A 20,708-nucleotide genomic window follows, 5' to 3' on the forward strand; every position below is an offset into this window, starting at 1 on the left:
GCATTCCTCTTCTCCGCGGAACGTTTATGGCCTCAGAGATTTTGTTCTTTAGGTCCCCAACAGATACAGGTTTCCAAAAACTGTTGTCGGTATGAAACCGTGTGAAGTTTCTTTCTATTGTTTTCCCATCAAAATTGGTTTTCAGAAGAATCTTGTTTACAATCCACCTGCGCATTCAGGGTTGAGGCTGGCCTCCTTTATGAGAAAGGCTACCATGTCTCGTATACCCTTGACCGAAGCACGGTACACTCCGTCTATCTGGGATGGTCGTCCTCTTCCACCGAGCGCACAGCTTCAGGAGGTGAGGGAGGTAGGGGACACCCGCCTAGCCAGCCAGATCAGCCGAATCAACCCTGGCGATCAATGGGGTGACAGATGTCGCAGCCAGATCGCCCTCACATCCAAGCTACCATGTCTCCATGGGAGGAAAGGGGGGCTTCAGAGGAACAAACATGAAGGGTGTAGGGATGCCAGCCTCCAGGTGGGACCTTGGGATCCCCCGGAATTACAGCTCATCTTCAGACTGCAGAAATCAGTTCCCCTGGAGTAAAACCGAGATTTTGGGGGCAGAGCCTGAGGAGGGCAGGGTTTTGAGGAGGGGAGGAACTTCAATGCCATAGAGTCCAATGGCCAAAGCGGCCATTTTCTCCAGGGGACCTGATCTCAGTCGGCTGGAGATCAGTTGTATCGCTGGAGATCTCCAGCTAGTACCTGGAGGTTGCTGCAGGAAAAATACCAGCGCAACTTTTGGGTTCAAGTACCTGGAGGTTGGCAACCGTAAGCTGGGAGCACTAGCAGAGTGTTTGTAAGCAGTGGGGGAAAGAGTGCATGGGTGGGGGGCAGGGCAGGAACGTGGGCCGGGGGTCCGACCAGAAGCCTAGGGCCCTGGAGCTGCTTCTCCTTGGGTTCTTCAGACGCAGTCCCTGGTTGCAAGCCACCAGTCCTCACTGATCTCGACTGGGGATTCCAGGCATTGCGTTGGTGCCAGCAGAGGTGAAATTGGGATACATACAACTCTTTTTCCTGCCAGTAGCAAAGAGGGGTTGGGGTTTTGTTTGTTTTTTGCCTTTGTGCTTCTTGCTAGCCTACATTCCCATGTCCTCGGTCTACCTTCCCTCGACTTTTCCAAGCAGTGGTTGCGCCGCCCTGCCCGGCTCTTGATGACAGCTTCTTGAAATTCTTCCGCACCCACGGTTGTTCCGCGCTCGCGTCGTTCCGCACCCACGGCCGTTCTGCGCCCGTGCAGTCCGCCTGAGCTTCTTCTAGCCCTCTGCAGTCTAACGCCGAGGCCTGCCCGGGTCTCCGTGGCCTGGGGCTGTGTTGGTGCAGCTTCTAGCAATAGAGGAAGGCGCAGGGTCCGGTTTTCCGTCCCCTGTCCCCGGGCCGAGCCGTCAGGCTTTGACCAGGCACTGTTGTTTCGACGTCTCGTGTTTCCAAGGCTTGCTGGCCCTCCGGAGAAGGAGCCAGGTTCGTCAGATGGAGAGGTCGGAGAAGGGTGACCGCGGGCCAGGAAAGAGCATAGCCAACCCCCTGAGAGACTCTCGAGCGTAGCTTTGCAGCGGCTTTATCTGACCGAGCCTGTCATTCTCTGGAAAAACATCTGCTTTGCCAGAGTAAGGTTCAGTTGGCTTCAAAGAATTGGAGGCGGCATCTGCCTGAAAACTCAGAGAGCCGCTGTCTGTCAGAATACGTGGTATCGGACCAGATGGAAGGACGGTTTGGCTACGCTACAGGTTTCCAGTGTTCGTCCCAGCAACTCTGGGAACTGTAATCCTGGGAGGTAGGGTTGCCAACTCCGAGCTGGATAATTCCTGGAGATTTATTGGGCAGAACCTGAGGAGGGTGTGGTTTGGGCTCAGCAGTTTACAATACCATTGAGTCCAACCTAGGGTTGCCAACCTCCAGGAACTAGCTGGAGATCTCCTGCTATTACAACTGATCTCCAGATGATAGAGATCAGTTCCCCTGGAGAAAATGGCCACTTTGGCAATTGGATTCTATGGCATTGAAGTCCCTCCCCTCCTCAAACCCTTCCCTCCTCAGACTCTGTCCCCAAAAACCTCCCGCCGGTAGCGAAGAGGGACCTGGCAACCCTAGTCCAACCAACCTCCCAAACAGCCCTTTTGTGTCCTACAGGAGATCAATTGTCATTCCCAGGAGATCTAAAGGCCTGACTTGTAGGGTTGCCAGGTTTCTCTTCGCCAGTGGCAGGAGGATTCTGGGGTGGAGCTTGAGGAGGGCGGGGTTTGGGGAGGGGAGGGACTTCAGTGCCGTAGAGTCCAATTGCCAAAGCGGCCATTTTCTCCAGGGGAACTGATCTCTGTCAGCTGGAGATAGGGTTGCCAGGTCCCTCTTCGCCACCAGTGGGAGGTTTTGAGGAGGGCGAGGTTTGGGGAGGGACTTCAATGTCATAGGGTCCAATTGCCAAAGCGGCCATTCGCTCCAGGTGAACTGATCTCTATCGGCGGGAGATCCGTCGTGATAGCAGATCTCCAGCTATTACCTGGAGGTTGGCAACCCTAGCTGGAGACCAGTTGCAATAGCAGAAGATCACCAGCTAGTACCTGGAGGCTGGTAACTCTACTGACCTGGAAGGGGGTGACCTTGCTGGGAGGGGAGCTGAGGATTGTTCACAGAGAATACTCCGACGTGTCAAACCACAGAATTCCCAGATTTGGTGTGCGGTGTGGTCGAAGAGTCACACCACTTAAACGGATACAAATTTCGGGCCTATGGGGAATTGTGGAGAACCGGGAATCCTCTCCCCCAACAGCTGGGGATGGACGATCCACTTTCGGTCTGACCATTTGCCTCCCTGGAGTTCCTCTTCTACAGCTTGCCTTTCCCCAATGGATTCAGATTCAGCGCATGCCCTCCGCTTGCTCTTTGTCATCGCCCTCAACGTCCGGGTCCCGACTCCAAGCTTATCAGCTTCCTTTCCTTGTCAGGAACGCAAGTGCCTCCCCCTTTCCCCTTGCAACCCCCCCTCCCCAAACAAAAACCAAACACCCAAAAAATGTTTGTTTAGTTCTTCTCCACCCAGCACAAGAGAATGAGTGTTTCTTCTGCTTCCTCTGATCCTTGAAAAGATTAACATGTTATCCCCCTCTGCTAAGTCTCAGGCCTTACAAATGCGGGCTGGCAGGTGTGGCGCTTTGGAGGGGGAAACAGGGGGAGAGTGGTTTTTCTTTTTTGTGCTGCCCGGCATTAAGACCGCAAAGCTTCAAGTGGCTAATCGGTGTGATGAATCGATTAAAGCATTGATTATGGACCTCGAGAGCTTTCATGTTAACCGGTTGAGGCCCCGCATACCAGTTCCCCCGGGGTCGCTATTAGGCTGGTTTCCAGCTGCTAGGAAAGGAAGTGGGAGAAGGGGGTATGGTTGCCAACCTCCAGGTGAGGCCTGGAGATCTCGCAGAAGGACAGCTGATCTCCGGAGTACAGAGATCAGTTCCTCCAGAGGAATGGCAAGTGTTAGGGGGCGGACTTAGGGTTGACAGGCCCAGGTGGGGAAATACCTGGAGAGTTTTGGGGCGGAGCCTGAGGAGGGTGGGGTTTGGGGGAGGGGAGGGACTTCAATGCCATAGAGTCCAATTGCAAAAGCGGCCATCTCCTCCAGGTGAACTGATCTCTTATCGGCTGGAGATCAGTTGTAATAGCAGGAGATCTCCAGCTACTACCTGGAGGTTAGGAAACAAGAAACCTATGCTGTAATAGTATAGACTAATGAAAAAAGCAGCACAAGGCTCATATATACAAATGAAAAAGCAAGACTAACTATTGGAGTAATGATTCTATTTTTTCAAGCAATTTGCAAATGCAACTCCATAGGGAAACAAAAATATATTGGCGTGTTGCTGGACACACCCGCCAGAGAACAAGGTCTGCCATGCAGGGCTAAGGCAATAAATTATAACTAATAACAGTTAACTGTGATGTCCTTAACTTTCTACCTTTTCTGTCTTTCTCATTCAGGGCAGCACATTAAGAAAACGGAAGATGTATGAAGAATTCCTCAGCAAGGTCTCCATTTTGGGTGGGTGTTTCAGTTTTTGTTTTGTTTTGTTTGTGCTGATGTCTGGGGTATCTGACGAAGGAAGCTTTGGCTCTCAAAAGATTATCCCCCCAAAATCTTGTTGGTCCCTAAGGTGCTCCTGGACTCAAATCTAGCTGCTCTACTTCAAAGCAACAGCTTTGACTGGTATGGTGTCTCCCACATTGGATTGTCACTAGGGTTGCCAACCTCCAGGTATTAGCTGGAGATCTCCTGCTATTACAACCAATCTCCAGCCGATTGAGATCAGTTCCCCTGGAGAAAATGGCCGCTTTGGCAATTGGACTCAATAGCATTGAAGCCCCTCCCTTCCCCAAACCCCGTCCTCCTCAGGCTTGGCCCCCAAAACCTCCCACCAGTGGCGAAGAGGGACCTGGCAACCTTAACTGTCACGGTGGCACATCGTATCGTTGCAGCAACCCTGTTAGGCTGGTGACCCCAGGGTGGTTTGAAGTCCCTGGCTGTATTGGCTTGCTGGCACTGAGGATGGTTATAGATAAAACCGGCAGCATATAATGTAAGCAGCACAAAAATCTATTCAAACAAAACAGTACAAATATCACTATAAAGATACATATACATACACACTAACATGTGTGTGTTAAGTGCCGTCAAGTCGCTTCCGACTCATTGCGACCCTATGAATGAAAGTCCTCCAAAATGTCCTATCTTTGACAGCCTTGCTCACACTAACATACACTATACATAATATTACAACAATTCCTAAACTTATTGCTATTCCTTTGTTTTACCAGTGAAGTGAAATAAATTTCACAACGGTGAGGAAGGAAGGGGCTTCACAATGACTGACTTCGTACGGGAGCCTCCCTAGCCAATGGTGGGGATGGGGGTGTAGGGTTGCCAGATCCAGGTTGGAGGGCTCCTGGAGATTTGGGGGGTAGAGCCTGGGGAGGACAGGGACCTCAGTGGGGTGCCATGCCATGAAGTCCACCCTCCAAAGCATCCGTTTTCTCTAGGGGAACTGATCTCAGTAGTTTGGAGATGAGCCGTAATTCCGGGGGGTCCCCAGGTCGCACCTGGAGGCGGGCATCCCTCGTCATGCTTGCGGGCACATCTTCAGTCATCAATGAGAGGGTGAAAACCACGCGCACTGGAAATCACAGTAGCAACTCCGTAGCCCACTTGCCGAGAAGTAGGATGTGGAAAAAGAAGCGAAAACAGATACAAGAGAAGAGTCAGACTTTCCTCTTCAACCTCACGTACACTGGGGAGTTTTCTGTGAGCACAGCCCTTCCTGGAAGATTTGAGTGGGCATTTCCCTCCTCCCCATAATCCTCATAATCATTTCTCATGTGGGCAGTCGGGGAAGGCAGGGAGGATGGAGGAGATAGGGACGCGCCAGGAGCAATTAGTTTTCCAGCTGACGGGCGAGAAATTATTTTCTCCAGACGAAGGGGATTCTCATTAGCCTTCAATGCCCATGCAACTAAGTCGAGAGATTTAGAGATTGATTAAAATACAGTCCTTGACCAGCATAACAATAAAAGAAAGCAATCACAGCAGTATACAACCATACAATAGTATAGTTAGCAAGCTGTTTCACATTGCAACGACACTCTCTGTATTCTGGTAGCAATATAGTAGAACTTTGCCACTGTGTGTGAGATGGTGGGATTCTTGTCTACGAGCAGAAAATTCACCATTAAAACACTATCATGACTGGAGTGGCTAGCGTATCCAGGGAACCTGGGGAGGGGCTGTGGTGGCTCAGTGGTAGAGCCTCTGCTTGGCATGCAGAAGGTCCCAGGTTCAATCCCTGGCATCTCCAGTTAAAGGGACTAGGCAAGTAGGTGATGTGAAAGACCTCTACCTGGGATTGAACCTGGGACTTTCTGCATGCCAAGCAGATGCTCTGCTACTGAGCCACAGCCTCTCCCCATACATACTGGCAGATGTACCTCTACTGTAATGTGCTTGATATCTTGGAGGCAGGATTGCCATATCTCCCGCTGGCAACCCACTCTTTCTGCCACCTCTCAGAGTAGTGGCAGGAGAGGTTTTTTAAATCGCCCATAGACCGATGTTGTGATATCACTTCCTGGGAAAACCCAGAAGTGACATCAGTCCTCTTTAGGAATTGCCCCAAACTCATAGAGTCATAGAATCATAGAGTTGGAAGGGACCCCCAGGGTCATCTAGTCCAACCCCCTGCACAATGCAGGAATTTCACAACTACCTCCCCCACACACCCTCAGTGACCCCTACTCCATGCCCAGAAGATGGCCAAGGTGCCCTCCCTCACATGAACTGCCTAAGGTCATAGAATCAGCATTGCTGACAGATGGCCATCTAGCCTCTGCTTAAAAACCTCCAGGGAAGGAGAGCTTACCACCTCCCAAGGAAGCCTGTTCCACCGAGGAACCGCTCTAACTGTTAAGAAAAAACTCTTATGGTTTTATCATAGCGTTTCCAGCAATTACTAGAGAGGCATCACATCTTTTTCAGGTTTCTTCGTGCCATCACCAACAGCACCCTCCATGCCTCTGCCCCCCTGGACTCTCACTGGTTGCTGGGCCATCGCTGGCCACCCCACGGATAGGGAAAAAGCAAGCTGAGAAAAAGTATTTGAACTTCCGTTCAGATCTCGAAAGGAGATAGGGGGGGGGAATTAGAACTCGCAGGCTTAGGAAAAGGTCTGGCTGATCAAGCCATTTACTTTAAAATGTTTAGGATTGGCAAAGTGCCTTCTCTGCCGCTCATTTTCCCGTCATAAATGAAGAGTGCCAATTATGGCAAATTACAGCAAGTGTTTTGACGGTCCCCTGCACCTGTGCTGTTCAGATATAATCGTCTCAATCAGTCCTTCTGAATCAAATCCAAAGGGTAAAGCTCTTCAGAGGTGGACTCCCGTAATCAAATTAAGTCAGCGGCTCTCAGGTGTTTTGAAGAGGGGCCCACTTGTAAAGTTCCTTTGCTTTTTGGGACACGCGTCTAAACTTAGTTTGGGGATTTTCCTCCCTGTTGCTTCTTGCCTCCCCAGCTTGCAGTGCAGAACTCCAGCATCACTTAACACTGAACGAAATGCTCTCTTATTGTTTTGGTTGGGTCTTAATAAGTATGTATCGATATTGAGCAAAAATCCTACATTTCATGGCCATTTTGCACCTTATGCAGAGACGAACCCTGAGTTTGCCATCCATTCTTCTCCCCGACTCACCCTCCCCGCTGACCTCACAACCCACCTGGCAAGGGTTGCCAACCAGTGGGAGACTGGGAAGTTGGGGCCATGGTGGCAGTGGCTGTTGGAGTGATGCTTAATGGGAATGTCTCCAATTATTTTTCACATCTAGCCAACAGACAACAAGCTGCCATTGCAGCCATTTGGTTTAAAATAGTATGAAGACATCGGTCCTGGGTAGGGTTCCCAGCCTCCAGGTTGTGTTTAGAGATCTCCTGCTATTACAACTGATCTCCAGGTGACAGAGATCAGTTCCCCGGAGAAAATTACTGCTTTCGCAATTGGACTCTATGGCATTGAAATCCCTCCCCTCCCCAAACCCTGCCCTCCTCAGGTTCCACCCCCAAACATTTCCAGGTATTTCCCAACCTTGACCTAGCAACCCTAGTCCTGGGTATCTGGTCAGAAATTTGCATTTTTTGTTATGTTTGACACATTGCTGTTGGATCTTTTTAAATTGATTTGCTTCTGCCGCCCCGCCCCATGTTTAGAAATTGCAGTCTTTCCCCTACTTTCATTCTGGTTTGCTACAAAGCGATTTTGGCCTACCCAGGAAGCAAAGAGCAACATTTTGGGGGGAGAAAAATTATCTGAATGTATCACATAAAATTACATTTTAAATTACAAAGCCTGTTGATTACAAATCCTAATAGAACATGCCTTTTATCTGTATTGTTTTGCTTTGGGATTTGGACCACACAGATTTAAAATAGAAAATTTCTGCATGTTAAATCCCTCTGTGGACATCGGCTTTGCAGTTCAATTGTTAGGGATACGCACAGAATTGCAGAGTTTCGTGAAGCCAACCCACGAAAAACATTTGGAAGTGAGTCTTTTCTAGATGAACAGTGCATTCCTGAGCATGTTTATTAATAAGTACATCCCAGTAGGGACTAAATGTGTTCAAGGGTGAAGCCTGAAATATTAGATGTACGAGGTTCATGTGTTAAGGGGTACATGTGTGGTCTGAAAGTTGTTGTTCTGTGTTTTTTTCAAGTTTGTTTGTACCGAAAGCCTTCTTGAACTTGCATCGGTAGGAAAAGGCAGGTCAGAAATACTTTAATAAATAAATATAGGTCTTTTATGCATGGTTGTTTCACTTGTTTGTCACCCTTCCAATGAATTCAGGGTCTTTGCGTTGATTATGCATGCCGTTTCCGGCCATCAGAGGTCGCCTTGCTCTCCCCCCCCTGCGTTTCCCCGCATTTTCAAATTCAAGAAAAACAGGTCCCTGAAAACGTGGGCAAAACATGAGGAAAGGCAGGGGGAGAGGGAGGCGGCCTCTGACGGTCAGAAATGGCAAGCATAATCAACGCAAAGACAAGAAGAAGAAGAAGAAGAAGAAGAAGAAGAAGAAGAAGAAGAAGAAGAAGAAATGGTTTTTATATGCCGACTTCCTCTACCACTTAAGGGAGACTCAAACCGGCTTACAATCACCTTCCCTTCCCCTCCCCATAACAGACACTGTGGGAGGTAGGTGGGGCTGAGATAGCTGTGACTAGCTCAAGTTCACCCTGCTGGCTTCATGTTTTGAGTGGGGAAACAAATCCAGTTCACCAGATTAGCCTCCGCTGCTCATGTGGAGGAGAGGGAATCAAACCCGGTTCTCAGATCAGAGTCCACCGCTCCAAACCACTGCTCTTAACCACTACCCCACACTACAAAGTCATCGAAGTGGTGATGGCGAGTGAAACAGCCATGCATAAAAGACCATAGTTGTTGGAAGCAAACAGAGTCTTGAGATAGATGCATTGAAATTCTGACTGTGCTGATTGCTTCTTCTTCTTCTTTTAAAAAAAAGAATCACTGGATAAATGGGAACGACTGACGGTCGCCGATGCCCTAGAACCTGTCCAGTTTGAAGATGGAGAGAAAATTGTGGTGCAGGGTGAACCAGGGGATGACTTTTTCATCATCACAGAGGTAAGACTGACTTTGCAATGGCAAGAGTTTGCCAACAATGTGTTATCATCTGCAAATGGGCTGAAATCGAGCTGTTTTGGTCTCTCTGTGTGTGGGGTTGCTGCTGGATTTTGGTGGTGGAAAGTGCCGTCAAGTCGCAGACGACTTATGGTGACCCTGTAGGGTTTTCAAGGGAAGAAATGAACAGAGGTGGTTTGCCATTGCCTGCTTAGAATCATAGAATCATAGAGTTGGAAGGGACCACCAGGGTCATCTAGTCCAACCCCCTGCACAATGCAGGAAACTCACAACTACCTCCCCTACACACCCCAGTGCCCAGAAGATGGCCAAGATGCCCTCTTTCCCAAGAACTGCCTAAGGTCATAGAATCAGCATTGCTGACAGATGGCCATCTAGCCTCTGCTTAAAAACCTCCAGGGAAGGAGAGGTTACCACCTCCCGAGGAAGCCTGTTCCACTGAGGAACCCCTCTAACTGTCAGAAGATTCTTCCTAATGGCTAGATGGAAACTCTTCTGATTTAATTTCAGCCTGTTGGTTCTGGTCTGACCTTCTGGGGCAACAGAAAACAACTCGGCACCTTCCTCTTGATGACAGCCCTTTAAGTACTTGAAGATGGTTATCATGTCTCCTCTCAGTGTTCTCCTTTTCAGGCTAAACAGGCTTCTGTGTACTAACCCTGGACTTCCTTGTACTAACCAGGGCTGACCCTGCTTAGCTTCCGAGATCTGATGAGACGGGGCTAGTCTGGGCTATCCAGGTCAAGGTGCTGCTGGATTTTACTTGTATTTTTTTTAATCTTGTAGTGTGATTTGAATCACATTTATTGTGCTTCATGTCCCCTTGGGCAGTTGGTTGTAAACTATCTCATAAGCTGTGGCTAAGAGCATTGCAGGGTAGAACATTCTCACCAAAGTAATAAGGAGACCCTTAGTTAAGTTCCAGGCTCAGAGCCACTTCTACAGTCAATGGAATTACCGCTGGGTTAACTTGCATTACAAAATATTCAGTGAGGTTTTCAAATTCAGCACCCTACATTGGAGAGCGGTAGTTTTCAAACTTTCTCTTTTCGGGGAGCTCTGGGCATATCCGTTTGTCCACTGGAGAACCCCAGAATGCCTGCCAGGAAGGGGGGAAATGTGTGTTGAAAAAGTTCCCGGGGCATGTTCAAGGGTATTAACTTGGCCAGACTGTGCAAAATCAGAAAACATCTGAGAATGCATTTGTCTCTGCAAGGGAGGATCCATCAGGGTAGCCAAGATGACTTTGAGGGTGGCTGATCCATTCCAACTGATCCCATCACAGAAGAATCCTCGATAAGCTTCCGAGGAATCTCATTTCCTGGGAAGACAGTCTGAAAACTACTGCTTGAGAGAGAGGAGAGAGAGAGAGGAGAGAGAGAGGATGACTCTGCATAATTTCTGGTTTCACAGCATGGCTGATCGTTTGGGTCTAGCCAGCTCCTCACAAGCCATGTGGTAAAGGTTCTGGTTTCCATTAGGGTCCAAGAATTGTACACATGAAGCTGCCTTCTACTGAATCAGACCCTTGGTCCATCAAAGTCAGTATTGTCTACTGAGACAGGCAGCGGCTCTCCAGGGTCTCAGGCAGAGAAAGGTCTTTCACATCACCTCCTTGCCTAGTCCCTTCAACTGGAGATGCCGGGGATTGAACCTGGGACCTTCTGCATGCCAAGCAGATGCTCTACCGCTGAGCCACAGCCCCTCCCCTTGTAAGGTTGCTATGGGTGGTGCAATCCACACAGCTGGAAAATGGCACAAAATCCCAGACATGACGGGCTATTTTCTATGTTACAGTCTTCTCCTTCTGTTCTAATATCACCGTGAGAAACTGTTGCATCGGCCTGGCTCATGTTGGGGCCTGCCGTGTGTGTTTTAAGTGCCGTCAAGTCGCTTTCGACTCATGGTGACCCTACGAATCAATGTCCTCCAAAACATCCTATCATTAACAGCCTTGCTCAGGTCTTGCAAACTGAGAGCTGTGGCTTCCTTTATAGAGTCAATCCATCTCTTGTTGGGTATTCCTCTTTTCCTGCCGCCTTCGACTTTTCCTAGCATGACTGTCTTTTCCAGTGCCTCTCGTCTTCTCATAATGTGTCCAAAGTATGATAGCTTCAGTTCAGTCATTGTAGCTTCTAGGGAGATTTCAAGCTTAACTCTCTTCCAACACTACGGTTCAAATGAATCAACTCCCTTTCTGTCTGCTTTCTTCATTGTCCAACTTTCACACTCATACATAGTAATGGGGAATACTATGGCACGGATTCATCTTGACCTTGGTCAGATTTCCCTTTCCCTTTTCTTGTTTTTCGCTGTCATGCTGGAATCACAGCTCCTGCTTTTGCCCATTCTGTGCTGGCTCCATGTTGATCCCTCCCCCTGGTTCCCAGGTAGTTTAATTTCAAGTAAGACTGTCACCGTGCATGGATCTTGGAACCTGGGCAGGTTGGCACAGAAAAAAGTTGTCTGCATATCCCTGCAATTGCTATGTACAAATGTCTTCTGTTTCACACCACTCGAACCGTCAGTTCACAGCTTCCTTCAATGGATCTTGGGACCTGTAGTTTGGCTTTTTGAGGGGTGTCCCCCCCCACACACACTCAGACCACAATTCCCAGGATTCCCCATTGAGATAGAATCGCCGTCACACCGAATTATGTGTGCCGTGTAGACATGCCGTGCTGATTCTACCATCCCACTTAGTTCTCATCGGTTTGGGACTGCAATTTGAAACCTCATTTCTCAGGGAATTTATAGCCATAACATATCTGGAGAATTTAACACTCTGTGCCGAAACCGTGGGGGAGTGCTCGCCTCCCTCTCCTCTCGATATCCACAGCCCCAGCTGTTTCCAAGCGGTGTGAAAGACAAGGGGGAGAAAACAAAATCAAACATGTTTAGGAACCGGGTAAAGTAATTCTGGAAAAGGTGGCGCTTCGGGGGACCGCCAGCAAAAGCAATATTCTTTTTGTTGGCACATTCCCCTCCGGAGCCAAGGGGGCGATAAAAACTTCTGCTACGGCCTGCCATCTCCGATAGCCGCTGGAGTTATGAGTACAGGCGTGGGGGGAGATAAAGAGACACGCACATCCCTCCTAATTCAGGATGGAGGAATTTGGCCAGTCTTATTCAAGGGCATTTCACAGATTACATTTTCTAACCAAGTACTGGTAGTGGTGGAGAAGAGTTTCCCATATACGATCCTCAATCGTTCTTTTCTCCCTCACTCAAGTGCCTGAAATTGCCACATCCTTGGCAATTTTTGTGGTGTGAAGGTGTGTCCTATTTAAGAACATAAGAATATAAGAAGAGCCATGCTGGATCAGACCAAAGCCCATCAAGCCCAGCAGTCTGTTCACACAGGCAGGTGCCTCTAGGAAGCCCACAAACAAGACAACTGCAGCAGTATTGTCCTGCCTGTCTTCCACAGCATCTAATATAATAGGCACGCTCCTCTGATCCTGGAGAGAACAGGTATGCATCATGACTAGTAGCCATGGATAGCCCTCTCCTCCAAGAACATGTCCACTCCCCTCTTAAAGCCTTCCAAGATGGTAGCCATCACCACACAAGAACATACAAAAAGCCCTGCTGGATCAGACCAAGGCCCATCAAGTCCAGCAGTCTGTTCACACGGTGGCCAACCAGGTGCCTCTAGGAAGCCCACAAGCAAGACGACCGCAGCAGCATCCTGCCCATCTTCCACAGCACCGAATATGATAGGCCTGCTCCTCTGATCCTGGAGAGAATAGGCATGCATCATAACTAGTATCCATTTTGACTAGTAGCCATGGATAGCCCTCTTCTCCGTGAACATGTCCACTCCCCTCTTCAAGCCTTCCAAGATGGTAGCCATCACCACATAAGAACATAAGAAAAGCCCTGCTGCCCCAAACACAGCGGCCCCAAAAACCTCCCGCCAGTGGCAAAGAGGGACCTGGCAACCCTAATCCAAGGGGTTGCCTTTCCCCATAAAAACGTGCCTGTGTGCTCAGAACGTTGTCTGAGATCTTGCTGCATCCTGCCAGAAATCGGATTGGTGGCCGTTGTAGGCAATGACTTTTTCGGTAGGAGTGGTCCTCCTCTCCCCTGCTTTATAGGACAGGTCAAGACCATTCTGCTTAGGAGAGCTTTTGATGAGAGGAAAGCAGGTCAGTTGCAATGGGCTGCTACTGTTTTGATTGTTCAGGCTGTTTGGCGAGGATTTCTGTGTTGAAGTTTATTTTTTCTTTTTAATCATTTGATGCTATGTGAACTGTTTGTGCTTTGCATTGTGTTTATGACACACTGGTTTTAATGTCGTCAGCTTCTTGTTTATGGAGGCAAACAGGCAGAGGAAAAATAAAGCCGTTTCTTCAGATAAGGAATCTGAGAAGTCGTAAGCATACCACGAGGGCCTGTGACTCCTGACTTGGGTTGCCAGCTCTGGGTTGGGAAATACCTGGAGATTTTAGGGGTGGAGCCTGAGGATGGTGGGGAGGGACTTCAATGCCATAGAGTCCAATTGCCAAAGAGGCCATTTTCTCCAGGTGAACTGATCTCTATTGGTTGGAGTTCTGTTGTAATAGCGGGAGATCTCCAGCCACCACCTGGAGGTTGGCAGCCCTACTCCTGACCTGTACAATGGTATTGATAAAGAGCCTTTTAAAATCAAAATCAAAACTGATATGATGCAAACGTGTCTTAACTGCAGGTGTGTGTGACGTAGGGTTGTGTCTCTGGCTTGGGAAATTCCTGGAGATTTGGGGTAGGGTTGCCAGGTCCCTCTTTGCCATTGGCGGGAGGTTTCTGGGGTGGAGCCTGAGGGAGGCATGGTTTGGGGAGGGGAGGGACTTCAATGCCATAGAGTCCAATTGCCAAAGCGGCCATTTTCTCCAGGGGAACTGATCTCTTTCACTTGAGATCAGTTGTAATAGCAGAAGATCTCTAGCTAGTACCTGGAGGTTGGCAACCCTAATTTGGGGGCAGAGTCTGAGGAGGTGAGAGAGTTCAGCTGCGCTGGCGTGTCACTCTAGGGCTGTTGTTACTCCTATACCACAGAGTCCACCCTCTGAAGCTGCCATTTCCTCCAGGGAACTGATCTCTACAGTATGGAGATCAGTTGTGTTTCCAGGAGGTCTCCAGACCCCACCTGGAGATTGGCAACCCTAGAATATCCCCTTCTCCACTCCCAGGACACAGCAGTGTGTGAAATAAGTGGCTACAGCAAAAAAAATTGCACAGTTGACATGGCTAAATGTAGTTTTGCTGTTATTTCTATTTCTTAAATTCTTCTGGTGGATGGCCTATGGGCTATTAAACCTCAATAAAGTAATGCCAGGAGAACTCCTGCCCCCACCTGGAGGTTGGCAAGCCTAGTGCAATGGTACCTGTTGCTGCCTTGGTTCTTTTTAAAATTTCCTTTTAAAAATCCTTAACTGTTGAAGGCCATTTATGCATGGAAGGTTTTGCCTTGGGTTTGCCACTCTCTAGATGCACATTTTCCCCATCCGAATTCTCAGAACTCTACATGGGGGCTTTTTTGAGTTTTAAGAATTTGGATGGGGAAAATGTGCATCTAGAGAGCAGCAAATCCAATGCAAAACCTCCCAGGCATATATGGCCGAAAAGTGTTAGACATTTCCTAAACAAAAAAATATGGGTCTTCCTTGCAGGGTTGTTGTAGAGAGAGCAACAAGTTAATGCCTTGAAGGCTCAGAATCCACATGTAAATATTTATCTGGCATTATGATTTAAAAAAAATTAGTTTGTTTTGTTGTCCCTTCTATTGTCATTGTACCAAACTTCATTTACTATTTAGAATGTCTGACCTTCCCCCAAAATAGCCGGGAGCTCTGATTTCTTTGCTGGAATAATAGATGAAAGAAACGTTGGCGGCTTTCTGCCTCCCACCCCGGCCCGCCAAACCTCCCATCCCTTTCTCTGCCTTCAGACCTCGGGGAGATCTTGTTTCCCACCCAGCTTTTCACACACAACAACTCCAGGCTTTCCCAGACGGGGCAGATGTGGAATGCAACTGCTGGATTTCAAGGTCATGGAATTATTCTGCCGGAGAGTCCTGGCACGGAGGCCGCGAGCCCTTAAGCGGCGTGCAACGGTTGTTGCCGTAAAGAATTAGATCTTGGCAAAGGGAACCTCATAACAGATGCGCGGTTCCCAAAAAACAAATTGGCTGTCATATCGTAAAACTCATTGCTGCAGAGTACACACAGTGCTCCGGAGATTTTGCCCTACAGATTTAATCTAAAGCAAACCTTTTGTCTGCGTGCTGTCGTTGTTTATTTTTTTTTTTTTTTAAAGCCCTTATTTTCCCGAGCCTGGCTGTATATTAAAGTGTTGGTTTTTTTTGCTAATTTACCGATTCTACTATGGAGCACACCTTTTGTACAGCATTATTGGAAAACAGGTTAAGGGTTGCCAGGTGCCTGCTGGAGGCGGGCAAAACCCCGGTAATGTGCCCCTCTGCCCGCTGACCAGCTGAGGGCCGGCGGGCAACCGTGCACGTGCGTTGCCGATGCGGTACTTCCGGTTTACAACTGGAAGTGCCGCCTCACGAGGAGACCACTCAAACTCACACGTGCGCACACACCATCTGCAAAGCAACCTCCTGCCAAAGGTGAGTGGGGACCTGGCAACCCTAGGTGGAATCCTGACACTGCCATTGTCCTATTACATGGCGATCTTCACTATCTCCATGCTCTGGGAGACAGCATAGCCCAAGGTTCCCCAGCATGGTGCTTGCGGGCTCCTGTCTTGGTGCCGGTCAAACGGTTTTAGAAAGTGGGTGGGGCCATGCGGGGCTTCTGTGGGAAGTTATCTACAGGGGCATCCTAAGGTAGTGAGGTAGTTCCTCTCCTAGGGTTGCTAGGTCCCTCTTCATCACCGGCGGGAGGTATTTGGGGGTGGAGCCTGAGGAGGGTGGGGTTTGGGGTGGGGAGGGACTTCAAAGCCATAGAGTCCAATTGCCAAAGCGGCCATTTTCTCCAGGGGAACTGATCTCTATCGGCTGGAGATCAGTTATGGAATCCAGTGGCATCTTCGGCGCACTTCATTGACTGCTGGAATTTGAAATTGACATATTTTGCCTTACTAGTCCTTCACATCCGGACTTTTGTGCTGTCATTGTGGTATCCTATGTATTACTGGTGCACTGCTAGCAATAGAAATAGCCTTGTGTTTGTTGTAATTTATTAGTGTATGTTACAATAGCAATATTGCACAATATAAGTATAAAAAATTAATATTGACTTTTGCATAATCATATGTTCCGTTATCAGTGCTGTTCTTTGTTGTACCTGGAGGTTGGCAACTCTAGCCATAGAGTCCAATCACCAAAGCGGCCATTTCCTCCAGGCGAACTCTCTATCAGCTGGAGATCAGTTGTAATAGCAGGAGATCTCCAGCTAGTACCTGGAGGTTGGCAACCCTGTCTTCTCCGGTCCTCCTCTCAGGACACTCCCCGAGGCTGACTCAGGGGCACAGGACTCGGGGGTGGGGGGAGCTGATCCGATTCAGCTGCCCAAGAATGCCGAAGCCCACAGCTGTGGCCGGCCATCCTCGTCCTCACTGCTCCCACGCTCATCCCCCCACGCCCCCCCCATATCAGATCCTTTGGCCCGAGTTATCATCATCGACCGCAGTATATGGTACGGAGCTATGTTATGGAACCCCTGAAAGTATGCCTGGAGAGCCCCCCCCCCCACCTGATACCGGCATGCCAAGCGTTTCACCGTGCCGGATTAGCAGCTGGGCCCGTGCCATATCGTTGATGGGAAACCAGACAATATCGCTTGCGATCAGGAAGGCAGCTGGGGGGTGGGGGGGATGGAGGGGAGGAAGAATGGGAGCAGGATGCAATTAAAAAGAGAAAGTCGTAGAGCCGTGCCAACTCGTTTCACGTGAGCGATTGCCACCCTTTCTGTGTGTCGCCCAAGCTTGCTTACCCTCTGGAGTGATATGTATGTGGCCATATGAACAGTATAATTAAAGAAGAAGAAGAAGAGGCTAGATGGCTATCTGTCAGCAATGCTGATTCTATGAACTCGGGCAGTTCTGGGGGGGGCATCTTGGCCTTGTTGTGTGTGGGGGAGGTAGTTGTGAGTTTCCTGCATTGTGCGGGGGGTTGGACTAGATGACCCTGGTGGTCCCAACCAACTCTACGATTCTATGATTCTAAGAAGATTTCGTTTTTATATGCCGACTTTCTCTACCACTTAAGGGAGACTCAAACCGGCTTACAATGGCCTTCCCTCCCCCTCCCCACAACAGCCACCCTGGGAGGTAGCTGGGGCTGAGAGAGCTCTTAAGAGAGCTGTGACTAGCCCAAGGTCACCCAGCTGGCTTCATGTGGAGGAGTGGGGAAACGAATCCGGAAGGAAGGAAGGAAGGAAGGAAGGAAGGAAGGAAGGAAGGAAGGAAGGAAGGAAGGAAGGAAAGAAAGAAAGAAAGAAAGAAAGAAAGAAAGAGAAGGGAAGGAAGGGAGGGAGGGAGGGAGGGAGGAAGAAAGAAAGAAAGAAAGAAAGAAAGAGAGGGAGGGAGGGGGAGGGAGGGAGGGAGGGAGGAAAGAAGGAAAGAAAGAAAGGAAGAAAGAAAAAGAAAAAAGAAGGAAGGAAGGAGGAAGGAAGGAAGGAAGAAAAGAGAGGGAGGGAGGAAAGAAAGAAGGAAAGAAAAAGAAAGGAAGGAAGGAAGAAAAGAGAGGGAGGGAGGGAGGGAGGGAGGGAGGAAAGAAGGAAGGAAGGAAAGAAAGAAAGAAAGAAGGAAGGAAGGAAGGAAGGAAGGAAGGAAGGAAGGAAGGAAGGAAGGAAGGAAAAAAGAAAGAAAGAAAGAGGGAAAGAAAGAAAGAAAGTAGGAAGGAAAGACAGACAGACAGACTGGTTTGACTATGCCGTTACTGTAACCTGCTTGACATTTTAACCCGCAGGGGACCCCTTTGGCACACACTTAGCCAGACTGAGCCTGAGAACTTCCGACTGCCCTTCTTGGGTACGGGTTAATGGTGTCTGCCCGCCTTGTGCACACTGTGCTATCACGCCTGATAATCTCGCGAAGAAAGACGGGATGATTAATTATTAATGAGGAAGAGGAGCAGACTGCAGAGGCCGCACTGGAGTGGGGGGGGAGAGCATTTGGAGTCCTCCAGCTTCTGTGGCTGGTGACAGCCATTGGCTCAGAATCCCCCAGGGGTACCAACTCTGGGTTGGGAAATTACTGGAGATTTGGGGAGGGTTGGAGCCTGGGGAGGGCAGGGGCCTCTGTGGGGTACAGTGCTGTAAAGTCCACCCTCCAAAGCATCCATTTTCTCCAGGGGAACTGATCTCTGTAGTCTGGAGATCAGTTGTGATTCTAGGAGCTCTCTGGATAACACCTGGAGGCTGGCAGCTAGGGTTTGCCAGCTCTGGGTTGAGGAATACCTGGTGATTTTTTGGGGCAGAGCCTGAGAAGGGCGGGATTTGGGGAGGGGAGGGACTTCAATGCCATAGAGTCCAATGGCCAAAGCAGCCATTTTTTCCACGTGAACAGATCTCTATCGGCTGGAGATCAGTTGTAATAGCTGGAGATCTCCTGCCACCAGCCTGGAGGCTGGCAACCCTAATGGAATTTGAGGAGACAACGGAATATACTGCCACAGAGTCCTCTCTCTAAAGCAGACTTTTTCTCCCGGGGAAATGATCTTTGTTGCCTGGAGGTCAGCTATAATTATGGGAAAATGCCAGGCCCCACCTGGAGGTTGGCAATCCTCCCTCCCCCAAGCCCACAGAATTATGTGATAAGCAAAGCTAAAGTCTTAATACCTGCATAACATTGTGCGGATTGAACATTTCCATGCATTGACTTATTTTGCACAATACACCCCTCTGTCAAAAAGCCAAGGAACAGCTGGTCACCGAAGCCTCACCCCCCTGACCAATAAAAAGCGCAGCCAGCCCCCTTCGCAACCACAAGGACTATAGACTTGCTCTGAAAAAGCAATGACTGATGAAATTCCCAGCATGCCATTCGTGCACCCAGATTACCCAGTGTCAATCAACGTAACCCATTAGTATGATACATCTGATAAGCAATGTAATACAACTAGGAGTACAGAATATTGAAACGGGGGCTGTCGTCAGAATGAAGCCGAAATATTAAACACAACTTGGTGAAACAATGCAGAACATGATATTACACCAGTAGAGACACAGTGCTTTTTCCAGAAGAAGGAGAAGAAGAAGACAAGAAGAAGAAGAAGAAGAAGAGTTGGTTTTTATCTGCCGACTTTCTCTCCCACTTAAGGAAGAATCAAACCGGCTTACAATCACCTTCCCTTCCCCTCCCCACAACAGACACCCTGTGAGGTAGGTGGGGCTGAGAGAGTGTGACTCGCCCAAGGTCACGCAGCTGGCTTCGTGTGTAGGAGTGGGGGGAAACCGATCCGGTTCTCCAGATCAGCCTCCGCCGCTCATGTAAAGGAGTGGGGGAATCAAACCCGGTTCTCCAGATCAGAGTCCACTGCTCCAAACCACCGCTCTTAACCACTACACCACGCTGGCTCCTGGACCAATCTGTTTTGATGTCGCCCTATTTCCTTTATAAAAACGCGTCCCTGAACAATTCCGGAGCTATTGCATTTCATGTTTTTGTAAAGTGCTTCTTGGCCAAAATAAAATAAAATAAAATGCATGACTTTCAGTCTAGACCCAGAAAGTATTCCAGAAGCATATGGGGAATTGAAAACCCCAACCACCATAAGCAAGGTGAAAGGAGAATTGACCACAACGCGGAGGAGGTGTGTCTGCAGCCGGTAGCAGGGAGTGGAAAAGGCAGAGCTTGGGAGACTCTGCAAAGGACGAATAATAAGATTTATTTTATTTATTTATTTGATTTACACACCGCCCTTCGTGCGGTGGTGTGATGGTCTTGACAACGTGGATTTGGGCTCTGTTCTAGCAATCGCCCATCCCTGGTCCATCTTCAGGAGCCGTGGAACTCAACGGGAGAAGTGCGCTAGATGAATGTAATCCTGGTTGTTGTTTTTTTAAAGTGTCTTTAAGCCGCCCTTTTTGCCGGCTGTACATGCAGCAGCGCAACAAATCGGCGTTGCTGTTTTTGAAATCCACATCTGGAACGACAGCTTCTTCCAGATGTGATAGAAAACATATGATTCGTAAACCCCTTAAAATTGAGGTTTGTGCTGGAAATGCCAACATGTTCTTAGCGAGGGTGAGTCGGAGTGGTTCCCACCGAGGGCTCCTAAATGAGGTGGGGGTGAGGGGGGGTGTATCTGGATTTGTAAATCTACTGCACGTTGTCCCTGGACAAATGTCGCGTCTTGCACACCCTTTGATCTTAGCAAAGTCTGAGCATGTTGGGTTTTCGTGAGCCTTTCCTCTGTGCATACCCTGTGGCTAGAAGATTCTGTTTATTACTGTTTTTTATCTAGCCTGATTTTCCCACCTCACAAGAGCTCTTCAGGATTGATAGCTCCAGGTTTGGGGTAGGGATGCGCCCAGAAGAGGCATCTAGGGGCCTGGTCCA

At 48.9% G+C, this 20,708-nt stretch overlaps 1 protein-coding gene across 1 annotated transcript in view; it reads left to right on the forward strand.

The window, feature by feature from the left end:
- PRKAR1B (protein kinase cAMP-dependent type I regulatory subunit beta) overlaps positions 1-20,708 on the forward strand; it is a 91,170-nt gene that overhangs the window by 55,409 nt on the left and 15,053 nt on the right. The window contains exons 7-8 of the mRNA XM_056866370.1: positions 3,976-4,036; positions 9,055-9,176. Of these exons, the coding sequence (XP_056722348.1) occupies positions 3,976-4,036; positions 9,055-9,176 (183 nt within the window). The remainder of the gene's footprint in view (positions 1-3,975; positions 4,037-9,054; positions 9,177-20,708) is intronic.

The sequence above is a fragment of the Euleptes europaea genome, chromosome 21 (genome assembly GCF_029931775.1).
Source record: "Euleptes europaea isolate rEulEur1 chromosome 21, rEulEur1.hap1, whole genome shotgun sequence".
Classification (NCBI taxonomy): Eukaryota; Metazoa; Chordata; class Lepidosauria; order Squamata; family Sphaerodactylidae; genus Euleptes; species Euleptes europaea.